The sequence below is a fragment of the Pieris napi genome, chromosome 6 (assembly GCF_905475465.1).
Source record: "Pieris napi chromosome 6, ilPieNapi1.2, whole genome shotgun sequence".
Taxonomy (NCBI): domain Eukaryota; kingdom Metazoa; phylum Arthropoda; class Insecta; order Lepidoptera; family Pieridae; genus Pieris; species Pieris napi.
The window spans coordinates 9,871,283-9,898,072 of NC_062239.1; the positions used below are offsets into that span (position 1 = coordinate 9,871,283).

General features: G+C 33.4%; 2 protein-coding genes across 4 annotated transcripts in view; one reads left to right on the forward strand and one right to left on the reverse strand.

The window, feature by feature from the left end:
- Positions 1-271: 271 nt before the first annotated feature.
- On the reverse strand, positions 272-1,284 carry LOC125050134 (carbonyl reductase [NADPH] 1-like). The gene has a single exon (XM_047649759.1). It carries the CDS (start codon positions 1,208-1,210, stop codon positions 359-361), a length of 852 nt encoding a protein of 283 aa, XP_047505715.1. The 5' UTR covers positions 1,211-1,284; the 3' UTR covers positions 272-358.
- A 3,795-nt stretch (positions 1,285-5,079) lies between these two features.
- Positions 5,080-26,790, forward strand: part of LOC125050133 (phospholipase A1-like) — a 35,821-nt gene continuing 14,110 nt past the window's right edge. The window contains exons 1-4 of one of the 3 annotated variants that reach the window (XM_047649756.1): positions 5,080-5,244; positions 11,889-11,989; positions 17,271-17,420; positions 18,480-18,630. In XM_047649756.1, coding sequence (XP_047505712.1) covers positions 11,896-11,989; positions 17,271-17,420; positions 18,480-18,630 — 395 coding nt within the window. In that variant the 5' untranslated portion in view covers positions 5,080-5,244; positions 11,889-11,895. Of the gene's footprint in view, positions 5,245-7,557; positions 7,695-9,618; positions 9,653-11,888; positions 11,990-17,270; positions 17,421-18,479; positions 18,631-26,790 lie in introns of those variants that run through there. The other 2 variants (XM_047649755.1, XM_047649757.1) reach the window with 2 other exon arrangements.

Genomic DNA, 26,790 nt, shown 5'->3' on the forward strand with positions numbered 1-26,790 from the left:
GAAAATGTCTATCTATATATTTTATTATTAAATATAATTGTAATGCTATAGAAATTATTTTCGATCTACCATCTGAATTCTCATCTAAGCCCTCATATTAATTACATAAAAGCACATAATTTAACTTAATTAAGTTATACTATTGTGTTGGAGGACCATATGAGTCCTGCATAATGTCTATACATACTTATTATTAATGAGCATGCTATGAGGTATGCTCGGTACCCATTTTTATTGTCTTAATAATAAATAGTCTAATAAAAAAACCAACCAATGTATGAACCTTATAATAGAAAATTATATTGATTATTCATTATATTATTAAGTGTTTATATATTATTTATACAATATATAGATCCTATTCGCTGTGTTGGTAATAATAATCCCCTTCAATGTCAAACCAATCAACTAGCTTTCTATTATACCACATAAAGGTTCCTTTAAGATTGGGTGAAGCATCAAAAATAAGATACAGAATTGTTTTGGCTGCATCATCCGGTTCGATGTCGCCTTTACCAAAGGCCATGTCGGTTTTCACGTGACCTGGATGTACGGCATTAATAGAAACGTTAGGATATTTTCTCTGTTGTACCATAGTTAATGCAGTAACAGCGATCTTTGATACACGATGTTCAGCATGTTTTCCGCCATCAGCAAAATCGTCTCGGTTGAACGTTCCGTTTCGCACACTTATTAAATATTCGTCAACAAATCTATTAATGTCTTCTGTAGTGAAATCCTGACGAGTGAAGATATCCAACCATTTTTTATTTTTTAAATTTGATAGATGTCCACAAGCACTTGAAACGTTAACGACTCTAGCGCCATCTCTTAGCAGAGGATATAAGTATTGCTCAATTAACAGTAAGCTGCGATAATTTACATCAATATTACGTTTCGCGGCCTCGTACGATGGATATACTTGTTCCCACTCAAGAATAGCCGCATTATTGATAAGAACATCAAAGCCGCCATGTTTATTTTTAATAAAATCTGAGAATTCTTTAACACTGTATTCGTCGCTTACGTCAAGTTTGTGGAATGTGGGCGTTAATCCTAATTCTTGAAGAGTTTGAACAGCTTTTAAACCTCTTTCCTCATCTCTAGACGTTAAGTAAACTGCACCCCTGAATCGTTTACAAAGGCCTTTTACAACAGCGAGGCCTATACCTTTGTTCGCTCCAGTCACTATAGCAACTTTTTCCGACATTTTAAATTTATTTCACGATTCGAGAACACGTCTTGATTGTAAAACGATGTTCTTTTAACTGTTTCAATTATCATGCAACTCGCTAATAATACCTATTGTTTATGTATAATTGCTTATCTACTGTTGAATATAACATAATGTGTTATCTGCATATATTTGTAAACAAAACCAGTAAAAAGTAAGCGCATTTACACAAAACTAAAGCCTTACATGTATAAGCATAGAATTACACTATATACATTTTATAAGCAGGATTGATCAAATGAATAATATTATTTGTTTCTCACGGATTAGTGTCGTATAACGTAATAAGAATCTATAGTACTAGTGATAATGAAATTATTTAGTGTGACTCAATTGCTTGCATTTTATACGATTTAAAGAAAAAGATTTTCCAAACGTAAGATAATATTATTAACGTATATACGTGATAAACAATAAACTACAAGCTCCCACCTTTTCAGAATGCCAAATCATAAAATGACTGCTTCACGACTGATTTGAGAGCGACTGCCGATGCGAAAACCGCTGTGTGAGTTCGAAAAGTGAGTTACAGAATCGCAGGGCTGTTTGACTGTCCGAATATCACCATTAAATTTAGTATAGGTGTCGACTCTGTATCTTATCGTTTTACCGCAAGACAGTTTCATCACATTGTTATTCTTCATCGCGCCAGCCAGATCTAATTGCAATTATAGAAATACAAATCTATTAATATACCTGCGAACTTCCTTTCGCCTTAATATGATTTCTTTACTTTCCTTTTTAGAAGCTACATATGGAACATTTTGCTTTGTTACCCAGTGGAGACTGTTTCCGGAATAAAAACCTAAGTACTAAATAAAACTAAGCTTATCATTTTTTTGAGAGTTCAAGGAATAAATAAAAATTACTCGAATTGGTCCAGCCGTCTTCAAGTTTTTCGATACAGTGTTAATTATACCGACCTTACTTAAAAGTTCACTAGTTATATAGAATTTTTCATTGGATTTTTTATTTATTTTTATAGATAAAATAAAGTAAAAATCCAAGAAACTCTTTTAAGAGGTATTTGTAAGCAGCCCTGCCCTCTCTACTTAGTATTGTAATATTTCATTGATCGGGTAAACAACCTTAAAAGTTACATATTTATGAACCTTAATTTAATCTAAAAAGGTATGCTTGGACGTGTACGGAATTATTTTTTTTAATCATATATGGAAAAAGAAAATCAGGGATGTTTATTTTTCAGGTATACTTTAAGTTGCCAAAAGCACAAAATCTATTACTATCTAAACATTTGCGTGTTGTTCCCACGAGAATGTAATTGCGTAGTAATTTCACCATGCCTACTGCTGATAGAGGACAAATATTTTTTTTGTTCTCGTTTAGATACAGATATTATTTTAAAATTATTATAGTTAATTATATAAACATGTCATGTGGAATGTGGTGTAATGGTTGCAGCTCCTTACAAACATTTTGTCAAACAAAAAACTTGGCGATTAAAAACAGTAAGAGTTTATTGCCAGTTCTTCTCTTCCGTTATACGACCTTGATTGGAGAACTGGCAGTGAATGTAACATTATAAGCATTTAATATGTATTTATTTATTGACGTTCATAAGTGTACATTGTGTTACCTAAATTAACAAATGATTTTGAATTTTGAATTTGATGTTGAAAATTTTCGTAAATTATTCCTTTACTTTGAAGTTATGATTTAATTAAAATTGTTAAATAAATAAATAGAACTACATACCATTAATGAATATACACATGTTATCTGAACGATAAAGATAATAAGAAAACTGTGTACCTATTGATTGATGTACGAAGCTTCTCTTCGTTAACTTATTTTCCCGCCATTCGCATTCTGGGCAACGTTATACGTGTTGCGAATTTTAAATAAATTCCAAAACAGTATGATATTTGATTTTCAGTTATAATATTTCTAGTCAATTCGTTCACAGTTGTACCATGTTTTAATATCTGATTCTTAAGTAACATCACGTATTTATATCGCGGTAAAGATGGAGAGAATTTTCCTCAACGAAAATGGTATTAAAATTATATCATTGTTTATTTTACGGGCATCGAGGCGTTTTGTATGTTAATGTTATTTAATTGCAATTGGATATGACAAGTTTCTGCGACTATTGATCTTGTGTTGTTATGGAATCATATCCAAGGTGACAGTGTAGGTTATTCTTATTAAATTGTGAGCCTTATATAATGATAAGGTTTTTAATTCTAGATATAAAATGGATGCAGTATATAGATTGGTTCAATATAGTTTTTATGGCTGTATGTATGCAACAGGTAAATATATGCCCAAATAGTTCTGATTAGGGTTGAATATTATGGAAATGTTTGATTTATTTGTAAATAATAATGAACAGATTTTTTTATCACGCCTTTGCGTAAGAGTTCCAAAAGGGTTCGATATATTATATTATAAAATGAATATATAAATGCGTTTGAAACTCAAAGGATTGTATCCATTGGAGTCCTTCATACACGAGGTGAAAAAGTGGTCACAATTTGCCAGAGGTGATCACACTTGTTTACCTTGATATTCCATCCTAATCATTTTATATAATTACAGAGGTATAACATTATTACATATTACTTGTCAATACAAGTTTTTCAAGTACAAGACACGAGGTTTAATTAATTGGAATAGCCATACTTAAAATTGTAGAACATAATTCTATGTGAGAACAATGAATAGTTTTCCTTGCAATAACATACTGTAATTTTTTCCTTAAAAGGTATTTGACAAAAATAAGACTCTTCATTCATTTTGATTGTTTTTGGTTGTGACTGACATGATAATGAAGTGAAACTTAAAGATCGGGTGTCAGGGACAGAAGGCTGTTCACCTATTTCTACGTGAATACCAAACATTAATGTCGTAGAATATTTAAGTTGTAAAAAATGCAAACTTTATAAGGTCGCTCAAAACCAGCTTGAGTAAATGACCTTAAAGTAAATACTGCATCCAAAACAGGACCTTCGCTTTAGTAAGGGACCTCTTTGATAGCGGGAGCGTAGAGCCAAGCGAGAGCGGGTTTTCTGTTTTTACGTAATTATTTATCTTGATCGCTACCAACCAAAGCATACTTGAACGCGTGTGACATTGACATATTGTTATTTGATACTGTCAACTCTCAAATCGCAAGTTTTGACAAACACAAAGACTATATTTGAATTCATTATAGCCGTTTGGATAAGACGGGAATGAAAAAATCTGCCAAATGATTTTTTAATGTGTAACTCGAAATATGAAATAGATGCTACTTAAAGTGTTTGAAATGCGTTTCTGATCCAGGCCATGATTTTCAAAATCAGTGTGCCTTAGCCCTTAAATTCTTAGATGCATTTTAGTGGCTAAACAAGTTTTAGGTTTTTTATTTTATATTAAGCTAGTTTAATTTGATCCCTTAGAACGAAGGATCTAAGTGCAATATTTTTGTTACAGAATAAAAATTCTGCCAGCATTAAGGGCCTGCCTTTTTCATTAAGTTAAATTTAAGTTAATTTTTAAATCAAATGTACATTTATTTTAAAAAGTAGTAATGCCGTATAAGGTAGGGGAAATGTACTTTGTCCTGTATGGCTTCGTAAGTTTTACTATAATAGTGGTTTAATATTTAAAATATCTGCATAAATATTAAAAAAAAATTACTTACATTTACACAATAATAGTACAAAATCTAAACGTTAGGCTTTACTTTTCTTGAGACTCATAATTAACACTTCAAAGCCAATTGATGAAATAATAGCGTGTTAAATATTAAGAGTAAGAGTACATAAAAACTCTCAGTATCGTATAAATCCGCAATCTTAAAATTGAACGCAAAAAACGTGAATTCAGCCAGTTATACAGCCCTGGGCCGGCTTTGCACTTGTGTAATACATAAGTCCAAAATTATATTACGAGTGTGACAGTTTTAGTGAATTAAAAATGGATGTAACTGTTTGTTCGTGGGGTGTCAAACACCTAGGTTAGCAGAAGACTTGTTGATTAGAAAAAAGGAATAAAATAATTAAGTAAGTCGCAAGAACTTCATGAGATATATATAGAGAATAATCATATTTTTTGTAATGTCTAGTTCTCTGAATAATTTTGATTTATTTGTGTACAGAAATCACAAGAAACTAGAAATAAAATGCACAATAACATCAGCTGATAATTTAATTATGAGTTTTTTTTTAATTTGAATCATTAATTATTAATTTGAACTTCAATTAACAGCTTATATTCGGTACCAAATGGATACTTTCAATAATTTCATAGAGTATTTAAGAATAAAACATGCATTGAAAAGTTTTTTCAAATAGTATTTTTAATTAAAACATTTCACATTTTGACGGAACAGATGAAATTATGTTCAAAATATCATTATCGAAGTTATATAATACATCTGCACTCACGTTTCATATAAATGTGTAATTCATAGAGCGTAGCATATCAAGGATTTATGGGAATTATTGCGATGGACAGCGGTATGCAATAGTAATAAAAGATAATATTTTATATATACTGTATTAAGTAATAATCAATAATTTAAGAGCACATAAATTTTTATCAAAGAAATCGAATATATCTGACAAAGCAAGAGAAAATCAACAGAGCTTGCAACTGTAGGTATCCATGACAACAATAGTTTTAAATATTCACAACTTTTTCTCATAATAAACTTCATGAGATGTTTATTATTAAAATTGAAATGGTCTCTTAATCATATTTAATTAAATAACATAACCAACGACCTTGCTATGTAACTTTTATTTAAATTTATTAAGAAATTAAATATAAATAAAAGTTAATATAATATTTTATCTTGCCTAAAGGGACTCCTTTTAATAATATTTTTAAGGTTATTAAGTATTACTTTTATATTCTGTAGTTTGGTTGTTGTATAATAAGAAATTTGGTTAAAACTATGATCGTACATTATTATTATTACAATATTTTATAATATTTATTTCTGAATTTAAAGTTTGTGGCCTTTTTTTTAAATATATTTATTTAAGGTCGTACAAGATAGTGCTTTCAGTGATAAATATGAACTATAAGGTATACAATATCATTTAGTGTTACAGTTATCATTAGTAGCCTTTTTTATTCAAATGCCTAAAAGGAATTATTATATATTCAATCGGTTAAAATTTATAATCAATCGTATATTTAACCTTGTAAAATGCCTGGGTCAATGATAATCGGTTTTAAAAGCATTCGCTTGTGTGTTACATTGATTTCAAAACATTTTACCAAATGTTATTGATTGTGTATAAGGAATTTGACAGGTCCGACTTCAAAGATCTTAATTAGTACTACTTACTTATTCAAACTCAAAATAACTTTATTCAAATAGGTAAACAAGTACACTTATGACCGTCAGAAAAGAAGTTAAATTAATACTAAATTTACATATACTACCAGTTCGCAAGTCAAGGGCGTAGAGCGGGCAAGAAGAACTGGCAAGAATCTTTTCAATCGCTAAGTTTTGAGTCATACAAATTGTTTGAACTGGAACAAATCAATCCCAAACATTAGGCTCATTTAAATATTGTTTTGATATATCCTGTGATATTATTGTAAACGGTCATAGTAAGTAAATTAAATGAGTATTCAAAAGTAAAGGACGTTTAACCATTGAAATATTGATCTCGGTTTTTAAAATAATTTACGGTATATCCTATAAATAGGATGCGTAATTAAAGGTAAAACAATGTTTTTTTTTAAATAGACACTTAAACGTGTCGTAAACAATATCTATTCCTCTATTGCAGATAGACACACAAACACGTATTGCGTATAATAATTACTATACATTAAATATGTATTTTTTTATATTTAATCTTTTATAGATAAAAAAAACAGAAAAAAAAAAACATTAATAGTAATTAATGTTATTTGGCATCACTAGAGACTATAGTATAGCGGCCCGATGGGATGTCGTTGATCCATTGGAAGATGGAATGCTACTTGTTAGTCCCGTCTCACCTCCCTCGGTCAAGCAAAAAATCTGGCGGCTGCAGAGCCGGCGGAAAATAATAAACGGCTCAAATATAAGTCTTTCCTTCAACTTCGATTTTGTTCCCTTTGGAGACTCTTGAGCCGTGGGGTTCAAGTGCACAGGCGCTTATTAAAAATTAAAATTGGCGCCTGGTAGATAGTATTGGTGACCCCAGAGCTGGTGGTTTTCTCGCTCAACGAATAAGAACACTGTATATTTTATTTTAATGTTTTAATTAACGATTCAGTACATCTTAACTAAAAAAAATAATAATAACAAATATATCTTTGTGTTGCATACTGCCAACCTGCGCATACGCATACCGTTGCTGTATCCTTGTCCTTAAACTTGCGTCGTCTTTTCGTTACAACACTCGTATCTAATGCTGTATATTTTTTTTTTAATAATTGTGATGTAATCGTAAGATATATTATAAATAATTAAGTGTGACGTTTTAATTGGAATTATTATACATAGGTAAGTTTTATAGTAAAGTATGTTGAGCATTATTTTGATAAAAGGCTACACTCCAAATTTACTAGATATTTTAATTTGAATTATGTAATTCAATTAATTGTGGATTACAATGGATTAGGAGATTAGGATTTTGAAAAACAATTTTTATATTTTCACAGTCAAAAAAATATCCTTAATAACGTATTTTTTGGCTATTATTAATGAGAAGAGATTTTATTTTTTAATCTGTGTATAAATCTGCCATTAACAAGGTATAGATACTAACTAGTTGTATAATTTCTATGCTTTTTCAAAGCTCTTTATTAAGCTTAAACAGTGATTTGACGGTTTTGTGGAATCTGTATACAATAATTAGTTTATAAGTTGTGCCTAAAAAAGTTGCAATCCCCCGTAACAAATTAGCAGTAAAAAATCATTGAATAATGTTTTTTGTTTCTCGTCACTCTTATTAATTCATTGACACTGAATCTTATTGTAAAAATATATATTTTTAAATCTACAATCGTGTAGAAATAAAGTCATTAAACACATCGCATGACCTGTGTAATTAGTTTGATATTGAAATAAAGTAGGTCTAACTAGGTAGGATAAAAAATACCTTAGATTCATTTTAGGTAGAAAAATTATAAATTTATTTACAAAAAACAAAATTCTGTCATCACACACGAAACAAAACTACCTACAACAAGAAATTAATTGGGGAAAAAAAAGTTAAAGAATAACATAACAAAAAAAAATACTAACTACTATAATCACTAATAAATAATAGAACTCTTGTCAGTTCACTCAACGGACAATAAAAAGATTCATATTCGTTAACTAATGTAATACAGCGAATCATATGTGCCGTTTTCAAAAGGCACTACAAGAGACGGCGGAGGATTTCGCCGGCACATTCGAGCTAAAGCACACTGCCGAATTAGTGTCCTTGATAATTTAGTGGTATGAAACAAAACAAGGTGTTTTCATATAATAAAATATTATAATCTAGTTGAATATATAAGGCCAGTGTCAGTGCTTGGGGTTGGTAGGTCTACTTCAATAAGCGTGAGAGTGGACAGGTAGAAAGAGATGTGCCAGGGTCTTTCTGAAGAATATAGGTGTATTTTTTTATAGTTTCGACTTTCGAGTGCTATACAGCAATTGCAGTCACTAAGAAAGTAAAAATCAAACGAAACGTCAATTTGTCACAATATCCTCCAAAGGAATGTGTAATAAGCATACAAGTACGCACGCATTATTCTACTAAAATTTAAAATCATTATTAGAGTTCGCGACTATGCGCTCTTTAATAAAAGTTGCATGCGAGAAAAATATTACGGAAACTAATTCACCTTGCGATTTTAATTTGCTGTAAAAATGGTACTAAAACGTGATTCACGGTTATCTAGATTCTAGATTAAGTTAAAACAGCGACCGCGTGACTTAACTAATTTATTTATAAATACATCGTATGTTACTTTAGTAATCAAATCAAAATCATTTATTCATATAGGTAACACAATGTACACTTATAAACGTCAAAAAAGAAATAAACCTTAAATGCTTCTAATTTTACATTTACTGCCAGTTCTGAAATCAAGGGCGTAGAACGGAAAAGAAGAACTGGCAATAAACTCTCCGCCACTCTTTTTATTCGCCATGTTTTTTTTTTTTACACAATGTTTGTAAGGAGCTGCACCATTAAATTAAAAAAAAAATTGTCCTCTATCAGCAGGAGGCTTGGTGAAATAGGAGCACGAACTTACGTTCTCGTGGGAACAATAAAATAGTCGAAATAACAAACATCACAGCCTACACGAATTCAAGTCCCACCAGTCATAATAATTATACGTATACATACAAAAAGATGGATGAAATTTCGAAGTATCGTCGTCATCGGTCATTCGAATAAACTTTGCACGAAGAACTTAAATTATGTAGAGTTATCGCGTCAGGATGTGAAGATTACAGCCAAGGTTCGTTTTACATACAAATCATCCTTCTGGCCTCTGGTATGTTTTAAATTATAATGCAGAATATTATAATACAGTATTTTGGTTTCAAAGGCCAACTGAAGATGTCTAATGTCTATCGCATATCGTAATGATGAACGCACTATGATAAACCATGAACAATATAATAGACACAAAACTTTATTCATATGTTCAAAAGAAGTTATACTTCTTTTGGTGCGTTAGGGAAAAATGATGAGAGTAAATTTTTACAATGCGCGCGGCACACCGGCACACCGGCATAAAAACCGACATCCAGAAGTTAGCTATAGTCAACATTTTAGTTTTTTCTATTGGTAGTGACGTTTTTTCTACAAACGTAGAATAACATTTTTGAAAGATTTTTTATCTTCTAACGCCAAAGAATTATAACTTCTAACGAGTGTAGACACATAAGTACATACACGTTTTTTTAAATTTATTTTAGGTTCGCCAACTTAATCTTCAATTTACTTATTATCTGAAATTATTTAGGCTTTTTTTACGATAAGTTTATCTCTGTTCGCAAAAAATACTTAGAGTTCCGTTCCAACTTCTACAATAAAATAAAATTACTTTAAAAAAATTATCATCATGACTTATTCCACAAAAAATACAAATCACATTCCATACGCACAAAGTTAAAAAACCACAAAACCTCCAACAAAATTTTATGTATTTAAATTTAATAAAGCATTATTATTATATTAAATTAATCAATTTCGTTTCACCAAAGGTCAAAGTATTAACGTATAATGAACAACGCTTATTTCCGGTGTAAGAACACTTAGTTAGCTTATATAGTTATCTACATATTTATATCAAATATTACTAGTTCATAATTATATCGCCTAAACAATGGCTATTCAAGCGCCGACAGTTAATGCATAGATACGAAAGCAAGAAACTGTGAACCTCGTCATTTTCAAAGATGAAGTGTGGGAAGCATTCAATTGTTTTTATTCGCCTCAGTTTATACCTTATATATTATAACCAAAATTATATACACTTCCGTATTCAACTTCAAATCTCAAGAATTTTTTTTGAGAACTATTAAAATTGTCCAACGAAAATATAGTTTGACAGCGGTTAAGAACCTTTGGAAGTAACGCATGAAGCGTAAAACCCTTGTTTTCGGCTTAAATGGCGCTCCATATTATTTAGAGTTGGAAGGCATAGTCTACCCCATTTTGATTGATCAATAAAGGCAGAAATGCGTTTGCGGTCATATACTTTATTTATAAACCACCAACTACACGACTTAAAGAAGGTAATTAGCCTTCTGTGCCTGACACATTCGCCTTTTTGGGACTTCTAATACTTGCCGGATACCTCATGATATATTTTTCACCGTACGAGCGAGTGTTATATACGCACATAGAAAAGTCCATTGGTGTACAACGCTTCGAACCTACGACCTCAGGGATGAGAGTCACATGCTAGTCACAAGCCACTTCTCTTAACACAATTACAATATTAATCATCATTACGGAGTTACTCACATTATTAATATAAATAATATACGAACGTTTTAATTAAAATCTTATTTTCTGTTTATCAATTATAAATTATTATTATTGCTATGTCGGTTAAGAATATTTTAAATACTGTATATTTGTGTTGGAAATTAAATTCGATTTCAGAATATATAGTCAATGTGTAATTGCGTAATTACGTGAAAGCCTAGGAAGAAAATCAAAGCATTCAATTACTGTATGTAATTTGACAGCATTCGTTATTACTACGTACTAAAGTACGAATCGATTTTTATAAGATAATTTAGTTTTTGAGTGATATTCACAATAGTAACACGTGCGTATGTTAACCATATTATGTCCAGGTTTAAGTTGAATACATTTTTTGGATATTGTACTTAAAAATTAAATTTTATGCAAATTTTATATCGTCAATTTCAATTTAGGCAATTAATAGACAAATATTTAATAATTTCCGCGAATGTACGGATGACTTTCGGTTTATTTTAATTAATTTTTACTACCACTTTATTCAGAAGTCAGAATTTTAATGGTAATTGTTCGTATCATCTTCAATCCTACATACTGTGCATAATAAAAGTGTAGGTATATTTAATTATCATCACCAAAATTATCTCGAAAACTGTAATAATAAAATACACGATAAATTGATGGAACGACTTGTCGTTTAAAAGTAGACAAAGAGTTTGTGTCATTTGAAATATTACTTTAATATATTTTTTTAGGTTTAACATGCTGTGGCTAATCCTGACTCTCTCATTGGCTTCGGTCAACTGCTTCGAGCCTAAACCCGACATTGGTGTTCCCTCAGGACTCCTGCCCCACTGTGAGTACCTTTTTTAGTAAACTGTTTTGATTGCCCTTTTTTCAATCGTATTAAATTTAATTTACCCATAGTGCTTCATGAAAACTTTTGGCCTTAATGTTAGTATTAAGCTTTTTATCATGGGTTCCATTATTCACTCACAAATCTCACTAGATTTTTATCTACTATATAAGACCTTCTGTCGATCCGAAGTGGTGGAGGCCTGATGACCTGTAACACAGGTACTCTTACCATTAGCAGGCATCAGTCTCACACAAAATAGCATTTTCCATAAACAGAAGTAAGACAATTATTTATTTATAATAGTATATAACTGATAATTAATAAAGATTATTATTATTTTCACAAGGATATTATTGAAACCGCGGTACTAACCACGCTTTATAATACGCACGATTATGTTTTTAAATTTTGTGCACCGTCATCTAATGTTGAAATTTTACTCTTAACATTCTTTGTCAACGCTTGGCAATATAACGAAATCTTTCTTGAGTTATTGCGAATATTACTTTTGAATCTGATAAGTATGAATTGATTCACTCATCATATTTTTTTAACAAGTATAATATAATCTAATCTATATATATTTAAAATTCTCGTGTCACAATGTTCGTTCCCATATTCCTCCGAAACGCCTCGACCGATTCTTATGAATTTTTTATGCATATTCAGTAAGTCTGAAAATCGGCTACTATCTATATTACAAACCTCTAAGTGATAAGGGATGTCCACCCCAAAAAAATTTTGTGTTTTTATTTTTTTATGATACAGCATACATAAATACATGCAGCCCTTGATTTTCATCTACCCCCTACGATCAAGCCTTATTTTTTATTTGTTAGTTAAGAACATATAACTTGAACTCTGAGGTTTATACAGAAAAACTTAAAAAAATTTCATTCCTGATAACCGAACAGTCTCTGGGGTGATACTTTTATGATATCAAATTACACTAGCAAATCAAATCATGGTACACACGGAAACAAAAAATGTAAACATATTAAAAATTTTAATTACAAAAGAAAATTGTAACACTCTTACATTTTTTGATATTGCTACTACCTACTACTCTACTCCGGTATGCTTCCTCTCCAAGTGTCAAAATCCCACGTCAAAAAAAAAGAAAATAATTAAATTCAAGCAAACGTCAAATTTTTACACAGATAATTAAATTGTCTTTGGATTCACAACTATGCTCAAAATATTATAATGATTTCCATTGATGAATATAGTTCTTATAATACTCTATCAACGTCAAATACAAGTGTAACCCGAGACAGTGAGGAAGATCTTGGATTTAATGAACTATTATGAAGATATGAAACAGACACACTGAGTAATTGCTGATAATATGATCATTTATAACTAATTATATTCGGGCATTATGCTACATAATTGTTTTTGCTACTATATTAGTCTTAAGTCTCATCTATATATATAAAAATGAAACCCGTTTTCCGTTGTCACGACATGAAAACGGCTTGACCGATTTGGCCAGTTCTTTTTTTATAATATTCTTTGAAGTACGAGGATGGTTCTTACAGAGAGAAAATTTAAAAAAATTGAGTGAAAAAGTCTAAAAACAACACTTTTCTATATTCCCATACAAAATATTCGTAATAATACTTAAAAGTCAATTTGAACTTTAATACCATAGCATAAAGTTCAAGTGTTAGTGGAGGGGTTCCGGGAAGGTAAATTTTTATTTTTTGACATAATGTATTTGTTGTCTTATCAACTTTCTTTTTTTATCTTAGCTAGACCGGTGTCCCGAATAGCAGAATAAGTATTTAAAAAAAATAAAGAATCGACTGTTAGGCGGTACGATGTTCGCCAGGCCAGCTAGTACTATATATATTATATATACTATGAGACTTTTTATCGACCTTTCAGATTCCAGATTTACACAAAATAAAAATGCAGCTGAGCTAGAATTGTAGTAAATATGATTTACTAAATAATATCTAGTTTTTTTCCATTGCGCATTATCCCGTCATTTAAGCTGAGTTTCGTAACTAGTTACGATAGAAGAATATTACAAATTAAATATCTAACCGACATTGTCATTTGATAGTGGATAAGGCAATTATCGTTAAGGCATTTTAAATCCACAGAAATAAAGTGCAAAAGCATGAAGCAAACAAAAGAAAATTGAAAATTGAAACGCAAACACCTGAATACCTGAAAAAATACGAAAAAAAAATGTGTGCGTGTACTACGTGTACACACGTAAGAAGTGAAACTTCTTTATGACCTTATTTTTCGAAAAATGATCTACTATATTCAACTTTACAGAAATTGGTTAAATAAAGTTAAATTAGATAAAGTTTAACAAAAGGCTTTTATTATCATTGACATGAATACAAATACAATTATTTCATTTTAACTTATTACTGTACTACTATGTAGTACTAAGATTATTACAGAATTTCATTAATTGTAATAGAATTATTAGTATTACTATCATTGTTATCGTTATTATATATTTTTGTTACTAATGGCTTCGAATCTCTTCGGATCAACCGTGGTAGGGACAAGAAAAAGATGGCGCGTAACCGAAAAATGTGACAAATGTGTGTAAATTTTTTTCCAACGCCGATAAAGAAGTTTGACTTCAAAAAGCAACATGGCGCGTAACCTGCTACAAAATTTCTCCCATACGTCGATAAAGAAGTTTCACTTCAAAAGATGGCGCGTAACGGAAAAATGTGACGCGTAACGCAAAAATGTTACACTAAATTTTTTTCCAACCCCGATAAAGAAGTTTCACTTCAAAAACATAATTTTAATATTGTATTTTTAAACTATTTTAAAAACGGCACTTAATGCTTGATACTCACTGAAATAAGTATAAATAGGACATTATTATTACAACAAATTATATAGTTTTAGCTATATTTCAAACAATACATATGGTATAATAGTATGTATTGTTTTTGATATCGACAAAATATATTAATAGATCTATTTCACGGAAAATAGAATAAACATAAGATACAAATTTTATAAAACTCTGCACATACGATTAATTATTCATTAAATGCATACACTTAATATTAATTGCAGACTCCATATTATTTGTATGGTAATTTATTTTGTTCATCTCTGAACAAAATAAATAAAACATAGGTCGTCTTCGTAAGTATTTATAGTTTTATAAATGTCGCAATGTTAATGAGAAGTAAAATTAAATAATTTACTATTAATCTTCTACTATATAAAAATAAGTCGGGTTTTCCTTCCTGACGCTATAACTCCAGAACGCACGAACCGATTTCCACGGTTTTGCATTCGTTGGAAAGGTCTCGGGCTCCGTGAGGTTTATAGCAAAGAAAAATTTCAACAGAAAAGCGGGATCACCAAACGAAATGTTACATAAAACGAAGCCATCTGGTGGCGAAACGGAGTTCGCCGAGTTTGCTAGTATATATTATAATATCATTGGACTTTATTATTTGTTACCATGGTAACCATGGTAACAAACAAGGCAAGTATTAACTTGATTTTATTATGCCGCCACAGATTGTGTATTGATTGTTAAAACAGAATATGACAACTCATTAGAACAATATTATTTTCTCCGCTAGAATTTAATATAAATGTAATGTTTAATTATATGTTAATGGTTAGGTATATATTTGTATTTAAAACCGGTTCATACTTATAATTGTCATACAATCTTATTGCATTCATAATGTTCCGGGATAATTATTGTTTGTCTTTTATACATTGATTAAAGCAATTACTCTATCAACATTGTTGTCTATAATTTTGTTTCAAACAAGGTTAAAGTATAAAAAGCATCGAAAAGGAAACTAAAACAAATATCTTCCAATGACATTTAACTTTATTTCAGCTTTGAGATTATTTTATACAAAAAAGTAACTGACCTTTAAATAATTTTTTGTTTACATTAGCTTAATTATAGTTATAGATAAGATAATTTGTTGCTTAATATAAAGATGTCTACAAGAAGAATTCCCTGTTTTGGATTACCGTAGAATTTAAAACAATAACACTATGAGTGTTACAAACCATAGACAAAAACCATGCTTACATAGTCATACTTAGGTCCACATTCTAATTCGTATCTCGAGTCACAAACCCGTCTTAGCGCGGTCAAATATATAAAATTTCATACAAACTTGAAACTAGATTTAAGTTTGATTGACATTCTTAAATACGTCCTTTAGTGCTCCTTCAGACACAGAGAAAACCGCGCGATTGTCAAATCGTGCGGTTTGAACCGCAAAAATGTCGACTGTTCAAACATTGGCGGTTAGTGATCAGTTTCAAGATGGAAGTCAAAGAGTAACTAGCGTGTCTGTGGTTGATACAGAAAATAAAGAAAAGGCAGATTCAGAGAGGATTGACTGACACATGGTAAATTTGTAACACTACGTATATATCCCAATTTAAGAATGTTTGAGATAATTTTTTTTGACTATTTGAGAATGTCAATAAAATCTTTTGATGAACTCATTGAACTAATCAGGGAAGATATTTCAAGCTCTGAAACACATATGAGAGCAAGCGTATTACCAGAAGAATGACTCTCCACTTCATCAATAAATAACTCAGTGTCGAAGCGATAGCGAGCTCACGCGTGCTCTTGTGCTTAATCGCGCGGTGCCCGCAATGCTAATGAACGCTGAGTTCATAGTAATTGAACCGCGCGGGTGCCGCATGATTCTATTTTCTGGCGGTTGAGAGGCGGTAACCGCGCGATTATGCGTGGACGATTATATAAACACCTAAGTAAATAAGATCCGCGCGGTTCCCGTGTGATTTTCAAACCGCGTGGTTCCCGCCATGTCTTAACTAGGCCTTAGACTGCAAAATATATTGGATTTTGACATGAGGATTTCATAATTTGCGCGTTTCTTATTTTCACTCCTAGTCTGGCATGTTATTTTCTTGAATAACCCTAAACCGAATTGGTAAATTCTATGGAAAATTAAAAGCATCAAAGAGTATTTAAAGTTAAAAATCAGATGTTATAAATGTTGACTAGTATACAGTTATGGGTTAGGGACCTTTAAGAGAAAAGCCGCTTAACCGCCGACATCTTGCAAGCCTATTGATGTTAGCCCTTAATTTTAAATGAATCTGCTCTTTTGTCTTCGTTCGCATTCTTCTTCTTCAGCATAGTCTTCATTGATAAAGGTCGTGCCTTAATATGGTAAGACCAACGTGTAGGCGATCGACCCTGACTTCACCTGATATCACTCCTCCCTTCACATAAAACAATAATAATAGCGTATTATATTTTTATCTCCAGGTCCCGGCGCAGCAAAGAATGCAACAATTGCAGATTCATCAATGCCACTTTTGCAAGTGATTATACAACGTTTGACTGATACAGGGGTTTACAGACGTAGTATACCTATCAAATCGGCATATAAAGCTATATTAAGCGATAAGAAATTTGGTAAGATATGAAGTCAATAAAAAATTGTTCCGCCGCTACAATCTATGTCTTGGCCTTAAATTCTTTGAATATTTTATGCTTTCATAGACTAGTGATTTTTAATGTATGATGTTTGGGATTTAAACTTGCCTCACGATGTTTTTTGTCATCGTAGGAGCAAGTGTTTTGCGCACATAAACGCACGAACTCACGGTTAATAGTTGCTAGAAAAAATTTATATATTGTACATAGTATTGTCTTTTATTGACATAACTTTTAGACATAGAAAAAAACTTTTTTAACGGTTTTGAAGTTATGTTTTATTATAAATTTACAATTATTTTACATAATTTTAAATTTAACCGACGTTTCGCGTGCTTTACAGCGTGCGTGGTCACGGTGACTGAAGACAAAAGGTGTTGAATGTCAAAAAGTATCACAGCTGTAGAAAAAATTGTGTTATATATTTATTTCCCCGGAGTTGGTATCGACTAAAAGATGGAGGGTTTTGGCAGAAATGGCTCAATTTATAATAAAACATAACTTCAAATCCGTTAAAAAAGTGTTTTTCTACATATATATTGTTTTATATGCCACAAAATGATACATACTACACAAGTTCATCATACAGACGCTGTCCTCTTGGGACATCACTGTGTTTTGGATGACCAGCTACTATTCCGTAGTTCATACATACATCTAACAATACAAAACATTTAAGATAAGATAAGATTAAAAAGCTTTCAGTTAATGTAAGATTTTGAAGAACAATTACGCCTAAAGTAGGTACCTCCTGTTTAAACACCAAGTGCGTTTGCCATGTATTCACAAAGGTACTATTTTATACCCGCTTTTAAAAAAGGTTGTGTTGATTTATTACTATACAGAAATAACATTATGATTATTTCATTTGATAAGTGGTCAAGCGGAAGCTAAAAACAATTTCATGCGTGACATGACAAAATTAACAATATTCAAATGTTTTGATCGTAATCAAATTTAATTGCTTGTTTTACATAAAAACATGTTTATCAACTAAAGAATAATCTAGAAAAAATATAATTCAAATTTGTCTTTCAGATCTCAGCAAGAAGACGGTTTTTTATGCTGTGGGCTTTTGGGACAGCTCAGTATTTCCCCACAGCCTGGCCATGGCTAATGGTTATTCTAAGAGAGGCTACAATGTACTAATGTCGGAAACATTTCACTTCCTCACTTATATTTATCCCAAGTAAGTTAAAAAGTAAAGGATTTTCACTACAGCCTTGCGATTCTGGAACTCACTTTTCGAACTCACACAGCGGTTTTCACAGATAAGGAGGGAGCTTGTAGTTTATTGTTTACTAGCTGTTACCCGCGACTTCGTCTGCGTAGAACTACTACTTCGTGTAAATTTGTTTGGACTGAATAGGCTCTGAAACTATAATGAAACGATTCTAATGAAGCCGGCACATTGAATTATTGAGATTAACATAGGTAGACTTTTCCTGACCCTGATCCCTGACTTAACTTAGTTTAATACGTTTTTGTATACGACATTTTTTGTTTTTCCTTCTTTGGTCAAAACATGTAGGTTTTGTGGACTCGATACTCGTGAGCACGCCACATACAGTTGCCCATGGGAGAAACAGTTTTTTTCTAAATGAACACCAGCTACTTTGAGTGTCTGTCCTTGAGCTTTGTTTATCGTCATAGCGAATGCTGCTTTCAGGGGAAATTGTACTCTTTTGAATTGGAATGGCAAATCGGTAGGGATTATTGGAATACGGGGAATTAACACTTCTTCTCCCTTTGCTGTTCCTGTCATAATTATTGCTCTCACAATATTGCGTCCCAGGTGTGTAATTTGTAGACGTGTGCCATTACACATTCTTGGTGCGTCAAGATTTCGCATCAACAGGACCGGGACACCTACTTTTAGCCTCAACTTATGGGAAGGCACCCCCGATAATTCTAAGGAGTTAAGAAATTCTACAGGGAACGATGTCACTTGCTCAGTGTCCATGACATTGTCTACGGACAGATACTCAACAAAATCACCTTCCACATCTGACATGATTTGTTCGTTGATCTGCCCCACTACTTCGTTTGTCGGTGCTAAAATTGCCCTTTCGCACAGCCATTGTCTGTTCTTCATATTGGTTGCAAGATCGGGATAGACGTTGTTCTTTAAGTCATCCATGTTACAGACAACATTACAAAATTCACGATTCAATGTAATCATTCCGTCACTATTTGTTTCCATACGGTCTTCTCCGATTTTCAGAAGAGCATCCGCATATTGCACCAATTGTGTATCACTGTGCAGTTGTACTCGCATATTTGTAGTCAGACAAAAATTTTTTACATGCACCCATAATGGAGACGCTTTTAAACATGCATTTATTTCATCTGCCGGCGTGCCTCTAGTAATTACCGGCAGAGTCTGTCTAAAATCGCCAGCTAAAAGTACCACCATACCACCCATGATACTTTGGTTACTCTTAATATCTTTTATGGTCCGATCTAGTGCTTCTATCGCTCTTTTGTGGGACATGGTACATTCATCCCAAACCAACAGCTTACATTGCTGTAACATTCGTCCACGGTCACTATTTTTAGTAATGTTACAAACTGGCATTTCCTCATGAGCTAAGTTCAATGGCAGTTTAAGTACTGAATGTGCCGTTCGGCCACCATTAAGTAACGTAGCTGCTATTCCAGAAGAAGCTACAGCAACAGCAACTCCTTTATCTTTACGAATTTGGGCTAAAAGTAAATTTAAAAGAAATGTTTTACCCGTGCCTCCTGGCGCATCCAAAAAGAATAAACCACCTTCGCCACTTTCGATTTTTTGCACAACATTCTCAAAAACTAATCTTTGTTCTGGGTTTAGACGCGGAACAGACTCAGTTATTTGTTGTTGTAAAGAAGCAGCATCGTAACTCAATTCTCTTATTATATCACTGCAAACTTCCCCAGTTCTTTGCGGCCTGCTCAACCCAAAATCTGACAAATCTTTCCCAGTTATAGTTATGACTTGGTCTTCTATCTTTGTTAGGGCTTCATTAAAAATGAAATCATTGTATGTAACGTTTGGATTATGATGTTGTACTCTGTGTAAAATATCGTCGGCCATTTGAATTTTGTACCTTTCCCACAGTTGTTGAGGGTTTGAAAGCCCACATGTCGCTATTAGTATAGCAAAAAGCATTCTCACCTTGGCCGCTGATCTACATTGTGCAGCCTCTTCCAGTGTTATATTCCAATGATTGTCATCCTCCAATAATCCTCTTGCCTCACATGCCTCTCGAAATGTTGAAAATTCTTGATTGTTGTATTTTTTGAGATCATTGAAAGAGGTTGGCCCACGCACATGGTGTAGAAGCATCCTTAAACAAAAACATTCCATGTTAGTAACATGGACTGTGTAAACCCGTCCTAAGGCATCTCCAGATTTGACACCAGGCCAGTTCTGAACCGAAGTTCCTTGAATTCGGCGTTTCCAAGGTTTTCTGGTTGCGTCCCATGTGTAATATCTCGGTACCTCAGCATACATAAGAGTTCTTGCAAACTCATCTCTTATGCAAAGTTCAAAAAAAGCTGTAAGGGTGGTTTTTGGTCGAGTAGATAGTCGCTCGTGAAAATTATCTTCTGTAAAATAAACTCGTTCACCGTTCTCTAAGTGTACACTTAGATGTGTAACGGTGGGGTGCCTTTCGTGCAACGGGAACCCTAATAACCGCCACACGGCTTCGTTGCTGCTAACATAACGACCAGATTGATATGTATGTACTTCATTTACGCGATTTGCAAGCTCTGTGCTCCTAAAATTGAAAATAGCTTGGTCACTGCCTTTGTTAATATATTTGCAGATATATTTGATAGCGCGCACTCAACTGCAAGCCTCAACATTTATATGGGCGTTAAATATTTTTAATAGAATAGCGGAATAAGGGACCACCCAACTATTATCAATAGTGACGTAACTCCCATTTCGTAGTTTCACAGATGCCGTTCGACCTCCGTCTGCTGGTGCTCTTCTACGATAGAGTGGGTATCCGTTTTCACTGTGGACAGTGTCTTTGTGTAATTTGCGAGGAAATTTCTTTGTGCATTTTCCATCTTTCATGCAAGGGCACTGAGGATTTTCAGGTCCACATGGACCATGAATCATGTTTTTAACTATAATATCATGAAGTGTCTTGTCAGTGCTTGGATCGGGTATTTCTGCGCTGATAATATTATCAATTTGATCGGGTCTCAACTTGTCTTTTAACCACAATAATATGTGGACATGTGGTAGGCCACGCTTCTGCCACTCTATGGAGTACATAAAGCAGATCACTTCTCCAAATATTCTGCCTTTGGAAATAACAGACATAAGTTTTTTAACTTTCAACCTAAAAACTCTTGCGACTACATCATGCCTATCAATCGCGCTTTGACCCGGCATTAATTCATTTACTATTTCCGGCCATGCTGGGTTGCAAGTAAACGTAACGAATAAGTCAGGGCGACCATATGTACGTACATAAGCAAACGCATCCTGAGTATATTCGTGTAAGTACCTCGGACTATTTACAAATGAAGACGGTAAAATTATCATTCTACCAATATCATTTGGATTTAGATTAGCGTCATTCGCTACTGCGTCTTGAAGGTGGATATAATTTTCTGCTCTTAATTTAGTTTGATTTAATGTTATGTATCGTAATCGTTCACTTTCTACCTTAACGTACATATCAACATAAAACTGATTGGCCAGTTGCCTGCATCGTGATATAATATTAAAATCATTTTCTCTAATCATGATATGAAAGGCATAAAAGTCCATACATGATACCTTTTTGTTAGGCAAGGGCAGGCCAGTTACAGGATCGACTTGTGGAATTTGAAAGTGATACCCTTCTTGCCCTTTGCTAAATATTAGCGGATATTGTAACGCATCGTAAAATTTATGTGTATCCGGCACCCTAGTTAGTGTGTTATCACGGGCATGTAAAACTATATCACGGGAAGCAAACTGTTCACCACAAACCATGGCTGCGACTTCATTTATTAAAGGTGCATTATATCGTCTTTCGTGTTCCCCACTTGGTGTACGATCTGGGTGAATCACCAACTTATAATCATCTCCCGGCATTCTTTCTAAGGCTGTTGTGAAAGTGTTTATTAGGCGGTTATGTTCATGCAACATTCTCTGAATCTTTAAGACAATATCCTTTTCTACTAATTAAATGTTTTGACACCTGCGGTCAACCTCGTCGTTTTCATTTCCCATAAAATAAATCTGTAAAAATTTTGGTTGCTCATTATTTGTAGGAAGCAAAGAACCAATCCTATGATAGATTTGACCTTGGATTGTAAAAGTAGATGAAAACCCAGGCATAACCACCTCATTTTCTACACCAAATGACGTCATTTGAAAGCATGAATTATATTTCCTTATTTTGATTAAAAAACGCCGCGATTCGTTGTTATCACCTAAAAGTAAAGACTTCAATGGTTCCTCTGGTTCTCCAAGTATTGGAATTGAATCCTTGCCACCAGAACAACACATACCCGGAGTTTCTTCTTTCCACTTGAGTGCTTCACAATGTATACATTTTTTATCCATTCTACCTATGAGAAGTAATCGATGGTTATTATACTCAATCGATGGGTCATAATCAAAAGCAGCATTGTGGAATGCTCCCCATGTATACATTGTAAACGCATTTCTCCTTTCTGACTGCCGTTCAGCATTTAACACACGTCGTCTTTGGGATTCTTCTGGCATCTCTGCAGCTATCAATGATGCGTGTCGCTCAGCATCTAAAATCTGCCGGGCCTGAGTCTGTTCATAGGTCTCGGCAGCTCTTTGCGTTGCGTGTCGCTCAGCATCTATAATCTGCCGGGCCTGAGTCTGTTCATAGGTTTCGGCAGCTCTTTGCGTTGCGTGTCGCTCAGCATCTAAAATCTGCCGGGCCTGAGTCTGTTCATAGGTCTCGGCAGCTCTTTGCGTTGCGTGTCGCTCAGCATCTAAAATCTGCCGGGCCTGAGTTTGTTCATAGGTCTCGGCAGCTCTTTGCGTTGCGTGTCGCTCAGCATCTAAAATATGCCGGGCCTGAGTTTGTTCATAGGTCTCGGCAGCTCTTTGCGTTGCGTGTCGCTCAGCATCTAAAATCTGCCGGGCCTGAGTCTGCTCCTCAGATTCTTGGGATCTAGCTACTTGCGCAGTTCGAGCTCTTTTAGAGCTACGCGCTAAATTAGATTTACGCTTGCGAGGCATATTACTTAACCAGTTACCTACCTAAAGTAATAAAAACAGGTAAGTACTTATGCAAAAAAAAATTCTTTAGCTGACAAAAAAATTTAGTTAAAGGTACTGAGTACGAAACTATACTTAAGGTAGGTACTTATACACATGAAATAAAACAAAAACAAAACGAATTGCTAAACTAAAACTAAATGTTAAAAAAAATATACTATCCACATGGAATAAAAACAAAATGAATCGATAAAATTATATGCGAAACTACTGGAACTATTTTATTCACAAAACAACATTACTTACCTATTAATACTCAATAAAAACTATGCTGACCTTCTTAGGTACCGTAACTACTTACTAAATGTGAAAAAACTTAAAAAAACCTGCCTACTAATCTACTACAATTTTATACCTATCCTAAAAAATGAATTAAAGTATTTATTTTACCTATTAACTATAATTCTACCTACTACTAACTTATGCTAAACTAATAATAACAACCAAAACAACTAAGTAAATAACACAAAATGCTTATCCAAGAAACCCTAAACACCAATGAAAACGTAAAGAAAGCGAATACGTTGCAGCTCAAAATTGTAGATATCGCATGCGTCCGCCAACGACGTCTGCCCTCACGTGTCTGCCCGTTCGGGTAAGCATACTTTGTGATCTACACTCCTCCCACCGAGCCATCCGCGTCCCCCGCACGTCTTTGCCGCCGCGCCGCGCAGCGCGCCCGCGCCCGCCAGCCCCGCCACACCACACCATGCATCGTCACACTCACACATTCATAGTGTATAGGCCGATGGGCCTGATGGACATGTCAGGCAGAAAGTATTCTAAAAGCTGGCTAGGAGTATTTGAATTATGCGATACATAACTGCACCCCGCGTTTTCACCCGCATAATTCCGGGATCGGGATCGGGATAAAAAGTAAAGATGTCCTTTCCCAAGGTTCCATCTATCTCTATACCAAAATTCATCAAAATCGGTTCAGCGGTTTAGGCGTGAAAACGAAACAGACAGACTGTCTATGTCTTTCCCCAAGGTTCCATCTATCTCTATACCAAAATTCATCTAGTAGGCATATACGATACATAACTGCACCCTGCGTTATCTATCACTCGCATAATTACGGGATCGGGATCGGGATCGGGATAAAAGGTTGCCTTTGTCCTTTTCCAAGGTTCCATCTATCTCTATACCAAAATTCATTTAGTAGGGATATACGATACACAACTGCACTCTGCGTTTCCACCCGTATAATTCCGGGATCGGGATCGGGATCTGGATAAAAAGTACCCTATGTCCTTTCCCAAGGTTCCATCTATCTCTATACCAAAATTCATCAAAATCGGTTCAGCGGTTTAGGCGTGAAAAGGTAACAGACAGACAGACAGACAGAGTTACTTTCGCATTTATAATATTAGTAGGGATCAGAATGCCAAATGGTAAAATGACTGCTTCACGACTGACTTGAGCGCGACCGCCGCGGCTGCGAAAACCGCTGTGTGAGTTACAGAATCGCAAGGCAGTTCCAAGCAAATTACGCCAGAGTCGTTAGTTGAAACGAAATTATTTTTCTTACTAAAAAGCATACCGTTTTATAAGCAGAGATATACTGAGACAATTGCTTTACTTTTAATAATTTATAATAATAATAATTTATTTGCAAGAATATGGTGTAGGTACAATTTAAGTTTCGCATATTCTGCCACACATAATGGCGTGCAAATTCGTTTAGTTTCAAAGTATATTTTAGATCATATATTACATCAGTCAATTAGTATTTTTTTTATATTAACAAAAAACACAGTCCTGTCCTAACTAGTGACCTTTAATCGAGAAGAATGCATAACCAATAAATAAATCACACACGAAACAAAAAACAAACATAATAAATTAATTAGGAAAAACTAAATAAGTAGGTACATAATAAAAAAAATGGAGTAACTACTATACTATACTATACTATTTAATAGAACTTTTGTCAGTTCACTCAACAAACACTAGAAATGGTAATTTGTTGACTGTAATAATAAAAAAATATTTGGTAATACAGAGAATTATAGGGGTCCTTTTCAGAACGTCGTTTACCATTACGTCATAACATTATTAATATATATCTTTATATATATAATTCTTCTGTGAGTGTGTATGTCACTGAACTTCTCTCAAACGACTGGACCGATTTTGATGAAATTTTTTGTGTGTGTTCAAGGGGATCTGGGAATGGTTTAGATTCACAAATCAGCCCGCCAGATGGCGCTGCAGTCGGTACTTTCATACTTTGCTTTACTAATCGCTTGAAATATCATGCAGGACAACGTCTGTCGGGTCCACTAGTTATATATACATTATCAGTTTAATGATAACTCAAATAATCGTTAATAGTATTTAATTTTTTTTCCATCTCCTACACATACATACGTACTAAATACATGTATTAATTCGATTTTTAAAAGCTCTAGCAGGAAATCTTTGAATGTATTTTGTAAATTATTACAGATCTTGAATACCATACAAAAGTGTTTTCAAACAATTCCTACATTTTCAACCATCTCATCTCTCTCATCTTGTATCGTTCCCATCGAATAAGCTGGCCAGAGACAACGCGCAGAATTGCGTGAACTTACTCGTAATCTGTCAGAATTACATGGGAAAACTAATTGACACTGTGCTCGGTATTATTTCCTGGCTAACATTCATTCGCTCTGCCATTGGTTACTTCCGTAAAAATTCATTTACACAGACAATTAATAACAATTATAATAATGAAGGACTATATATACTAATATAATTAAGGCTCATTGGTCTAGTGGTTAGTACCCCTGACTGCGAATCCATGGGTCCCGGGTTCGATCCCCGGCTGAGACAAACATCTATGTGATGAGCATTTGGTGTTGTCCTTAGGTCTTGGGTGTTTAAATATGTATTTATATGTTTATCTATCTATAATATGTATGTATATCCGTTGCCTAGTACCCATAACACAAGCTTCACCAGCTTAGCATGGGACTAGGTCAATTGGTGTGAAATGTCAAAAAAAAATAAAAAATAATATACTAATACTTTCACTAATATAGAGTTGTTAAAACGTAAATATAAGTGTTGTTACGAATCTTATTGTGTTATAATCTCGAAAACAACTGGTCA

Excerpts from the sequence above, each read along its gene's own strand:
- LOC125050134 (XM_047649759.1), bottom strand. The coding sequence starts at position 1,210 with ATGTCGGAAAAAGTTGCTATAGTGACTGGAGCGAACAAAGGTATAGGC.